Here is an 11849-nt window from a genome sequence, read left to right as displayed (position 1 = left end):
GGCCATCTTTATAAAGGATCACACATCCCTCCTAGGATGATAAAACACTTTTGTCTTGTCTAGTAAATCCTTTCAGATAAAAAGACTTCTGTCTTTTTGGATTGAGTGCTCTGCTTTCTATAGAATTTCCTACATTCTGTCTGTGAGGCCTGGCTTTTCTGGTGAATTCACCTTTGGGATGTGTGCCTACTTTAATATTTTGTTTGATCTACATGCCTAGGTTAAAATTTTTGTGACTACTCTTACCTTGGTTTCTTTTGACTTGGTTTGACTCTTTTCCCTGGCTTGTTTCTGAAAATCTTCCAAAAGAAAAAATAAACATTCTAAATTATGGCTGCAGGATGGCTAATTCAAAGCTACTAGGGTGGTTGCCACCATCTAAAACACCAGCCTAAACTCCCAACATTCCCTGATGGGATTTATAGGGTTTTCCTTGCTCTTAGGAGATTAATAAGAAATGGGATGCAATCTTCAAACATTAAGAAATGACAGATTTTCCGGGAGTTCGTATGGCTACTTATTATGGCCCATTGTTGTGCACGTTTTTGAACTTATGGGCAAACTTATATCAAGGAAAATTCAGAGCCCAAGGGGTCATTATTTATACTCTCTAAAAGGCCTACAAGTATACAGTTAACATGTAGAGCTTTCTAAGTCTTCTATCAGTATAGAGTATTTTCTTTGCCTAGTTTGAATGTGCTCATTTTTCCATTGACGTTGACATAAAATTCACTTCTTATGACATTCCAGCCAAGATTTTTTAAAAAAAGTCTTAAAGTGGCTTTTGAATTAATTAATGGTTTTATAAATTGCAACAGCTCCATAGTAACCAACAACCCAGACACCTTTAGAAAATGTAAATTTAGGTTTGCCTGAATAACAATTGCTTACAGTAATAAAATATACAATTGAAAAATTAATAATCTACAAAAAGAACCAGATAAATGTTTATAAAAGGTAGGCCCTGAGAGCCAACAGGTTAAAATTTTGAGTTTGGAGCAAAATAATATAGGGTATCTCTGTGTCATAAAAATTTTCTTTTTTCTGCCATTCAGTGGGAAAAAAAGGTAAAACAAAACAAAATAAAACAAAACAAAAAAACACTCTATTAAAATTCTTCTCTGCCTCCATTTGCTAATCAAGCAAGCCAGAGGAGCAAACAAATGATAGATTTGGTACTAGTCCAAGTCTACTTGGAGATTTTGTTTTTCTTATGCTATTCAGCCAGTACTAAATAATGTAAATCATTGTAAGTTTAACCTTAAGCACATTTGAAACTGAAAAAAAAAGGGAGAAAGGTGTGAAAGAAATTTTTTTTAAATTGAATTGCCATAAAAACTACTATACCTCAAATTTTGCTCCACAGCCTTCATGAGATTACTTATCAAGGGAAATAAAGTTTAGCATGTCAACAAGTCTCAATTTTGTCAGAAATATAATTTGAATCCAACTGTCTTTTATAAACCAGTGAGTATGTATTACTGTCTTATGATAAAATTCTAAAATGAAAGCTGTAAGACTTTGTGTGTGTATGTGTGTTTAGGTGTATTATGTATAACATATATGAATTATGTTGTATGTTTTGTCTATATGGTAAAATCTGGTATAGTGGGCCAAAATTCCCTTAAGGAATTCTATTTGCACCAGTTTAGATAAATGAACACTCATATATCCTTAACATCTGAATTAAGCAACTTACCTAAAATTCTCAGCAACACCATCATCTTAACAGAATTCAGATCTGTCTGTCACAGAATCTTTTATGTTATTATATGGATTCCCAGGTTGTAGATTCCTGTGAACCCTCAGGATTTCATAGTTTGGGTGAATAACTAACAGGGCAATTAAATAAAATTGTGTTGACAAATCAGGGATTATTATTACGATGGAGAAAAAAATTTGGTAGTCTATGATTCCCTGGTGAAAAATGTAATTGGTCATAATTTTAATTATCTTTCTCTATTGAGCTGTGTAGAAGCTAAACTAAAATATGTACACATATACATGCTATAAATATTCATAGGTACACTTCTGCATTGTACCTCTTGAGATGCTCCAGCAATGAGCTTCCATCTCCTTTTCTAATCTGAATGGTTTTCTCTACCTCTACTAAAGCAGGAGTTCTTAATTTGGGTCCATTGATCACTAGGGAGTACACAGAATGGGCTTCCAGGAGTTGAAGATTCCCCCTAAGAATGGGCCTGGGAAGTCTTGTTTGTGTGCTGATCTATTCAAGAATATCTGTTGGATTCTCATCAGGGTCCACGGTTCAGAGCCATTGAGCTACAGGCCTCAGATTTGCATCACCCAAAATGAGAGCCTTCTAGAGACTGTTGACACTTTCTATAATGGATTTTACCAAAATAATTTGGACAAGAAAGGGTCAACTAGATAAAATTTCTTTTAGAGCACTTTAGATCTTTGACTTTCTAGACTTGACTACTAAAATAGTCAGCTGGATATTATAAACATTCCAATTCTACTTTTTAGTTATTTTAATGTATACCATAACTCACTGTTGACTGTAGTCTCTTTGTTGTGTTATCAAACATTGTTATTCTATCTAACTTTCTAACTATATTTTGTACCCATTAGCCATCCCCACCTTAACCCTCCTTTCCTGCTACTCTTGCCATCCTCTGATAACCATCATTCTACTTTCTGTCTTTGATTTTTAAAGTTGTAATACCCATTTGGTTGTTAGGTTTTCAATATATATTTGTTTTATCATTAAATGAAGGGCCCTAATTCTTTCAGTTGTGGTAGGCTAGACTACATTACAGTCCAAGTTCTGGGAAGCATTGTCTTTCCACGAAGCAGTGACTCTGAGACCCTGTTTCTGCTGTACTACTATGTGTTACAACTAGTACTGACTATATCATCGGACCACTTTCCAGATTAATCTGCTTGACTTGCTGTGCAGATCTGTCCTTCCTACTCCACGTGAAGGTCCTGCATGTTCTGGATCTGCCTTCCCAATTTACAGTTTCTTGTGTTTTCTTTCTCTACTGCTTACACCAATACAAACAAGGAAGTATTTATGTTTATAAATATAAATTACATTAATGTTGCCTTTGAAAATTAATGAAAATTAAATGCAACCTATCATATATACCCTTTTACTTTTTAATTTTACTTTTATTGACAAATAATTGTACCTGCTTATGGGGTACAATGTGATGCTTCCATACATGCATGCATTGTGGAATGAATATACCACACTAATTATCATATCCACTATTTCATATACTTATAATTCCTTTGTGGTGATAACATTTAAAATGAACTCTTTAAGTAATTTTTAAATACACAACATGTTATTATTAACTATACTCACCTTGCCATGTAATAGATGACCAGAACTTATTTTTCATATCTAATTGAAGTTTGTACCCTTTGACCAACATTTCCCTTTTCCCCAACCAGTCTCACCACAGTAATGATAACCACCATTCTACTCTCTACTTCTATAAATTGGAATTTTTAGATCCCACATATAAGTGACATCATCCAATATTACTCTTTCTGTGCCTGGCTTATTTCACTTAGCATAATAAGATACCATATCACATCTGTTGGAAAAGGCATTATCAGAGAGAAAAAGAGAACATAACACGTGTTGGCAAGGATGTAGAGAAAAGGGAAGCTTTGTACACTGTTGGTAGGAAAGTAAAGTATTACAGCTATTTTTAAAAACAATATGGAGGTCCCTCAAAATACTAAAAATAGAATTACCATATGATCCAGCAATTCTACTTTTGAGTATATATGCAAAGGAATTGAAATCTGTATGTAAAGAAGATATCTGCACCCCCATGTTCATTGCAGCATTATTTATAAACAGCTAAGATTTGGAAACAACCTAAGTGCCCATCAGAAGATGAATGGTTAAAAAAATGTGGTATGTATATGCAACGGAATACTGTTCAGCCTTGAAAATATGATTGTCTCCCTTGCAACAACATGGATGAACCTAGACGACATTATGCTAAGTGAAACACCCTTTTTTGTATCATACCTAAATGTATTAAGTATATAAAGTCTTTCCCTTTTGCATAATGTGTACTCTTAGACTTTTATTTTCAAGTTCTTTCACTTCACCAAAGTTATTATCTCTTCTTATTATAATAATTGCATTTTGAAGCTCAGAGTGTCACAATTTAGATATAGAAGTCTTTGTAAGTTCACCCCATAAAATAAAGAGGAGCTCTGTGAGTTATACAGTGAATCAACAAAATCATATCTATGGGATCTTGACAGAGTTTTCCTTACTGGAGAAACTTATATAAGAGACATATAAATTATAAGATAATGCCTATTGGGTCTAGTTTGTATCACGGTATTTCTTGGGTGCCTCTGGATCTTTGTGTTGGTACCTCTGGGGGAAAAGTATTTATAAAAATACTTAGGATATTCTGTTAAAAGACAGTGATGGATATCATTTAGTTACTAATCATAAGAACATATTAAAATTGAAATAGCACATTTGTTCCTATTTCTAGGAACCAGGTAGATACTCTTCTTTATTTATTGGTCAGCCAAATATTCTTAGACTAAAGAAGTGGACTGTTCTGTCACTTTATGAAGGTAGAGGAGAATTTGGGGGCTTCAGTTTTATGTTTGTTTTTAATTTAAGGTAACATGAAATTCAATCCAAATACATATAGTTTGTATTATGATATATTGTCCTAAATTTTCATAATTTTAATATTTTAGGTCTCTTGGATTGTCATGTGTCAAGGGTGGAAACTTCAACTTGCATTATATGAATCCTTGATCATGATGAAGCACAATGACAGCTCTGCTTGAAATACAAATGACCTGATCTAAAATTGACTCTGGTTCTCCTTAGAAGGAGATGATCTTGATTTATTTGAAGAGTTTATTCAGAGCCTCTTTCACATCCTTGTTCCTCAGACTGTAGATCATGGGGTTGAGCATGGGGAACAGCACGGTGTAAAATGTAGAAACTATTTTGTCCCTATCAAAAGAATAGCTAGATCGGGGGCGAGAGTAAATGTAGAGAATGGAGCCGTAGTATAAGGTGACGGAGATCAGGTGGGAGGAGCATGTGGAGAAGGCTTTGAGGCGGCCCCGGGTGGAGCGGATCCTCAAGATGGTGGCGATGATGAAGAGGTAGGAGGCCAGGATGAGTGTGGCGGGGGTGATCACGTTGGAGGCCAGGAGGAAGTACATCAGAACCTGATAGCCATCCTTCCTGCCACAGGCCAGCTTCACCAGGGGAAGCAAATCACAGAAAAAGTCATCAATAATGTTATCACTGCAAAAGTTAAAGGAAAATGCTTTTTTGGTGATGATTGAAGAGTTAATAAACCCACCAAGATAGGAGGCTGTGACCAAAAATGCACATAGTTTTCTGGGCATGGCCTGAGAGTAGAGCAGGGGGTTGGAGATGGCCACATAGCGGTCATAAGCCATGGCAGCCAGCAGGTAGCACTCACTATAGGCCAGCCCAGCAGAAAAGAAGAACTGGCACAGGCAGCCAGCAAAGGAGATGCTTTTGTCTTCAGAGATGCAGGTCATCAGGATCTTTGGTGTGTAGACAGAGGAATACCAGAGATCCAGAAAAGACAGATTTCCAATGAAAAAATACATGGGTGTGTAGAGACGGGAGTCATTGCAGATCAGCACTATGAGGGTGCTGTTTCCTACCAGGGTCAGAGAGTACACCCCGAGGAACAGCACGAACAGGACCAGCTGCATCACCGGATCTGTGGTGAAGCCCAGCAGGATGAACTCAGTCACTGTGTGATTGCTCCTCTCCATGACTGCCGGAATCTCACCTAAGAGAAGAGAAAATGAGAGCTCAGTTGGAATCACTGTGTTGAATAAATAGAATGTATGCTACATCATATCACATCTCTGGTAATCCTAGAACTCTAAGACCAACCATATAATCACTCATTTTAGAAAGAGTTTCATTGCAACAATAATTCAGACTTTACAATTTTATATTCAATTCCAAATTTCTTAAATTGCTTAATTATGCTTTTCCTTTAGGAATGGCTGTTGAGCTAAAGAAAAGATGGACTCACAGTTCTATTTTTCTTATGCTTTCATCCTCTTCCTTTGTCAAATTTCTTTTTTGCTAAATGTGTGAATGTCTAGTTTAAAGTGTTGCTTGTTTGTGTTTGAAATACTGGGCTTCACCTTTTATATATATTTTGAATAGAATCAAGTATTTTTTTTCCAGTGCTTCCATATGTCAAAACATCAAGATGGCATCATAAATTCATATCTCATAATACTGTCTATAGGCCTAAGAAAATACCCAGGAAAGTATAAGGGAAAAATAATAGATACAAAGTTTTTATAAAGAATATGTACAGAAGAATGATATATAATGATAAAATTATTATAAAGTACACAGTATACAGTGTATTTTATATATATTCTATTGTAAATGCAATACATACTTTTAAAACACAATTTTAAATATAAGTAATTTATGTATACTACACAATGTAGTATTAGAAACATGCATTCATTTACCTTTTTACATTTATAATTTTATTATTAAGAATTTCTTTCTTAATGACAATTAAACAAAAAATAGTTATTAGAATATGACCATGAAACAGTATTCCATGTGATGACTGGGAAATCTGCCTAGTCTCTTCAGGATTCACAAAGAACTATAAATGTTCTATTGAAATAGTTAGACAAGAATATATTAAGCAAATATCCATCTATCTTACACTGTAAAGACAATTCCGTTGACACTAACTTCTCATCAACCTAAGTTATTTTATAGATATATAAATAGAAATACCACTGTACCTGGTTTTATTTGTATGCCCAACCTCTTGAGACCTAAGAAAACACCCAGTTCGTACTCAGCTCTCAATATTAGTGTCAATAAATGTCAATGTTAATAAACAGTTTTATTTCTGAGTGAAATTTAGGATAATATATAATCGTGTCATGAGCTTTTGCTACTACTACTGTACTGAAGGTTCAGTGACTTCACTTGGCTAACTCCAGTGATTTCCTTCTCATCTGATCTGAAGTATCTGCAACATTTACCATAGTTCATCGCACCTTCTTGCTGGAAAATCTCTTTACTTGGTTTCCAAGTTGTCACTCTTTCTTGGTTTTCTTCCAATTCTCTTGCTGCATGTGCCTCAGTGTTATTATCCCAACTTTGGAATTTTGGAGTGCCCCCAGCCAGAGTCAACTCCTGAACCTCCTGTCTTTTCCATCCACAGTCATTTCCTGGTCATCTCATCCAGTCTGATGACTTGCTTTCTACATGTAAATGGGACTTAATGTGACATCTCCTGACCATGTCTCCTCCCTGAACTCCAGACCTGTAAATCCAAATGCCTACTTAACATGTCTTATGTGATGTCTACTGGGCATCTCAAGAAAAGTTGAGTTCTTGAAAATCCTTCCTACACCTTCTCCTCTTTCAGTCTTCCTGATTGTGGTAAATGATATTATCTCATGTAAAGAAAAGTCATTTAATATGATTCTTTACTTCTCTCTTGCTTTCACACTGTCTCTGATTAATTAGCCACATCTTCTGGACTCTACCTTCAAAATATATCCAGGACCTGATCAGTTTTTTCTAGTTCTAATGTTTTCACCCTAGATGAGGCCACCTTTATCTCCCACTTGAATCATTGCAGGAGCTTCTGTGTGGTCTTCCTGCTTCTGTTCTGATCGTGTTTGAGTCTCCCCACGTGTCCGCCAGAGTAGTCCTGTTACATCGCCAGTCATATCATGTTACTTGTCTGTTCCAAACACTTCAAGGACTTCTCAACTTATTCAGAGTAAAAGCAAAAATCCTTGCAGAGACATACACGATCTATGAGATCTTGCCCTCTGGTATAGAGTATAGAGTGTACTTGAGGGAACAGTAAGAATGATGTTAGATGCCATCACACAGAATTTCTTAGACTGCACTCAGAATATTGTTGGAGATACAATTAATCAGTTTTTTAAAATTTTCTGGATATACTATACTTTAACAAACATATTGGAGGCCTTGCTAATTCTCAATACTGCCCTCCCAGAACTATCTAATTCCCAGATATTAAAATCAGCTTGCCTGGCAACAAGAGGATGCCTTTTGTATGCAAACCAATCAACATAAAGCCCATGTCTGCAACCACTTCCTTTATCTTATTCCCACATACAGCAAGCCAACACTTTCCCTGCCCTAAATCACTCCAGGGTCAGATACTTGACAGCAAGAGACCACTCCTGTAGTTAAGAGCTCCTGGAAAGTATTCAAATTATCTAATCCAAAACTTACTCAAGCTTACCTCCCCTGCCTTGCCCATCCCTTCACACAGAAACTACAATGAAGGGGCTGAGCTCTTTTGCTCTTCTGTCTCCTGGCAAAATGTGTTGGTTTTTTTCTCCCATGTGGTCCTTGTGCATGGCCCTTTTTGGGGGGAATTACAAGCAATAAACTTCTTCACAAACAGTTGTCTCTATGTCTATCACCTTACCATACTTAATTAAAATAAATTTTGGGTACATACCAATAAGAGATAATGGCATATATTTGACCAATATTAAAGAGCTTGAAACTTCAGGTGATATGGCAAGAAGTTTTGTGGGGTTGGGGGCAGGGGGGAACTAGCACTCCCCAAATCAATGCGTATACAACCAGCCTGGATAATGAGTGCATAAAATAGTCTACTACACCTGTACTCTGGGATCAGAACACTTACCTATAACACTCACAGTTCTACAGTGAAATCTAAACTGTAGATACTGAGAACGTTAACATTGTCACTGAGCTCACTCTCTATATCATATTTCTGAAACGTCTGAGGGTTTCATGGCTTATACCATTTCTGGGAAACCCACTTAGACCACAAAGGAATTGATTGGATCAGACTGGGCTTAATTCTTAATAATAAAACCACTAATAATGAATTGGAGATAAAAAAGAGGAAAGATAAGAAGAAATATGTGTTTTAAGCCAGGTGCTGTACTAAATACTTTATATACATTATTTCTAGCCTTCATAAGAATTATGAAGTAGATGTCTGCTATGGACTGAATTGTTTCTCCCTAAAATTCACATGTTGAAGCCCTAACTCCCTATGTGTCTGTATATGGGCTCATAGAAGGTAATTAAGGTTAAATGAGGTTCTAAGAGTGGTGTTTTAGTCACCAGTTTATGATATTTTGTTATGATTGATAATCTAGTGGGAGAGGAGCATAGGTGCATAGGTAGAAATGAGACAGCTTTGCAATGATGTGGGTGTTTATTTCACAGGGATCTCTTGGCTAGAAAGGTATGTTTTGTATCTTGTTTTGTTCTCTGCAGCATGTGACTACTTAAAATCATATCCAGCATAGACTAGGCACAAGTAATATAATATTTGATAGATGGATGGACCGCTGTATTTTCAAGATGCATGTCAACCAAATCCAATCCACAGTCTGGTCTGCTTTAATGATGGCATTTAACCCCTACAAGAATTGTTTGCTATATCCCATGTTACTTGGCATAACTAGAAATCTCAGACTATCCCGTACTCTTCACAAGCAAGTACAAGAAAAATAAGGAAGGAATAGTCACAGAATACACAGTGTGACCACTGAAATCTACAGACAAATTATATTTCAAAATAAAGTGCGTTTATGAAGCAGGTTAGTTATTTGAGCAGGAAATTGTCTTTCATGTTGAAGAGCTATTAGGAACCATGTCTTCAAAATCAGAGGTGGCCGTGATAAGGGAGTAGTCAAACTAGAGACAGCACTGATCTTTCAGTCTGTTGACATAACTTCAAGTTCTATCTTGATGCTTGTCAGCTGTCAGAAGCTCTTAAGCGGATTACTTAATTTTGTTAAGCCTCCATTGCCTCACTTGTAAAATAAAGATAATAATCGTAACTGCTAGATAGGGCTGTTGTAAAAATTCAAGGATATGATGTTTTTAAGCAACTTATTGGAGGGCTTAACACATGGAAAACATTCAATAAGTCAGAGGGCTTCTAATTCAGAGAACATAACCCCCCACCTCCCCACCCCCCAACATATTGCTACAGTTGTAACTTCCTGATCTTCATCCCAGAGAGATTCAAATTTAGCAGGTCAGGGTTCCAGGGCAACACTTTCCCCTCAAGTAGCCCAAAGTGATTCTGATGCAAATTGACTCCATGCAATACTTTGAGAAACATTGTGACATTGGTCTTTATTACTAGAATGACAGTGGTCCTATTTTATAGATGTGTGAAGATTAAATAAAAACATATACACAAAAGTATTTTGCAGAAAAGTACACAATAGTTTTGAAAGGCAACATGAACTGTTCAGCATGAGATGTGGCATCAGACAGACCTGGATTGCATTCTGATTCCAACCATTTAGAGCTTGGTCAGCTTTGAAAACTTAGTCCTCCAGAAAATCAATGCCCTCGTGTGTAACGTAATGCACTTCTCAACTGTAATAACAAATCCTACAAGACTGTACAGGGATTTAATAGAGATAATATATTTGTATTTAAGGAGTTTAGAGAATCTGACTTCCAATAATAGATATTATATGTTGATAATTTAATATTGTACCAGTTATTATTGTCATATGATCATACAGTGATAGAATTTACTATGCAAAAGAGTAAAGATGGTCAAACTGGTGGCAATACTGCCCCTTTTGACCTTTGCTATTTTCCTCCAGTAGTCCATCCTACTTCTCTTTGGCCCATAGCTTTCTTGAAGACTCTAAAGTTTTCATAATGTTGAATTGAAATGACTTTATTTCTATCTTATGTTCCATTTCTTTAAAAAAATAATGAATGTTTTGAGGCCACTAATACCTTTAAGAACCTGAACTGTGTGGATGTTCTCATCAGAAAAATCTCCAATCCACAACACAAACACTCATAGGCAAAATATTTCACATGTGTTCATGATTTTTTTCTTGAGACTTAAACATAAGCACTAGGTCACAGGTTAAAGTTTTGCCTTAAAAAAGGAGGTCTCTTCTGGCCAATTTCACTCAGAGATTATGACAACATGACTGTCGTGGTAAACTGTTATCTGACATTCTTTCTAAATACACCTTTTGTATTCCTGCCTTCTGGTAAACAAATTTAAAAAAACACTCTTCATGGTTTATTTTGGGCATGAGTATGCAAAGTCTCTCTTTACAGGAATCTAGAGATATTCACAAAACTGTATTCCTTTGGTAAATGTTCCTCAGTGTCTTCTCTTTTAGTTATTGTGTCAATTGTATACTTTTATTTTCCATCCCTTCCTTTAACATAAATTGTCCTTTCTCACCCTAACGAGTAGCTGAAGCTAAGTCTCCCTTTCTATTCTCAGCAGTTTCAGAACCTTCAATAGAACAATGATGGGGCATGAAAATGAGGCTTTGTAATTCCTGTAATATAGCAATGTAATTGGATGTTGAGTTTTTATAGGAATAAAGCAAAATTTCTATCCCGCCAGTAATAATTGAATTATGCAACTTACCAAAATTCACAGCAACACCTCATTTCAATTTCAACATTCAAACAGCTAGTTCCAGAATCTTTTATAACAGCTATTAGATCCCACGGGTTTAATACTCACTGAATTCCTCATGGTTTTGTAGCTTGAGGGACTGACAAACAAGGCAATTAAGCAGAAATATGCATTGGTGACATCGAGTCCTCCTTATTTAATGAAACTCAGAAAGGTTTTGTTTAGAGAGTGTAATTCCCCAGTGGTAGATGTATGTGATCAAAATTTTACTTCACAAACCGTATATATTCTGCATTAGTTTTGCTGAATCCAAATTATATATACATATATGTGTTTGTGTGTGTGTGTGTGTGTGTGCACGCGCGAGTGTGAATCTCCGACGTTTGCATTTATACA

General features: G+C 35.9%; 1 protein-coding gene across 1 annotated transcript; it reads right to left on the bottom strand.

Moving 5' to 3' along the window:
* Positions 1-4869: 4869 nt before the first annotated feature.
* LOC123641855 (olfactory receptor 9G1) lies at positions 4870-5787 on the bottom strand. The gene has a single exon (XM_045556789.1). The coding sequence runs from the start codon at positions 5785-5787 to the stop codon at positions 4870-4872; it is 918 nt and encodes a 305-aa protein (XP_045412745.1).
* Between the last annotated feature and the right edge of the window lie 6062 nt (positions 5788-11849).

Source organism: Lemur catta, chromosome 7 (genome assembly GCF_020740605.2).
Source record: "Lemur catta isolate mLemCat1 chromosome 7, mLemCat1.pri, whole genome shotgun sequence".
Lineage (NCBI taxonomy): Eukaryota > Metazoa > Chordata > Mammalia > Primates > Lemuridae > Lemur > Lemur catta.
Note: the sequence above shows the minus strand (reverse complement) of the source record. Positions and strands in the feature narration are given on the sequence as shown.

Excerpts from the sequence above, each read along its gene's own strand:
- LOC123641855 (XM_045556789.1), bottom strand. The coding sequence starts at position 5,787 with ATGGAGAGGAGCAATCACACAGTGACTGAGTTCATCCTGCTGGGCTTC.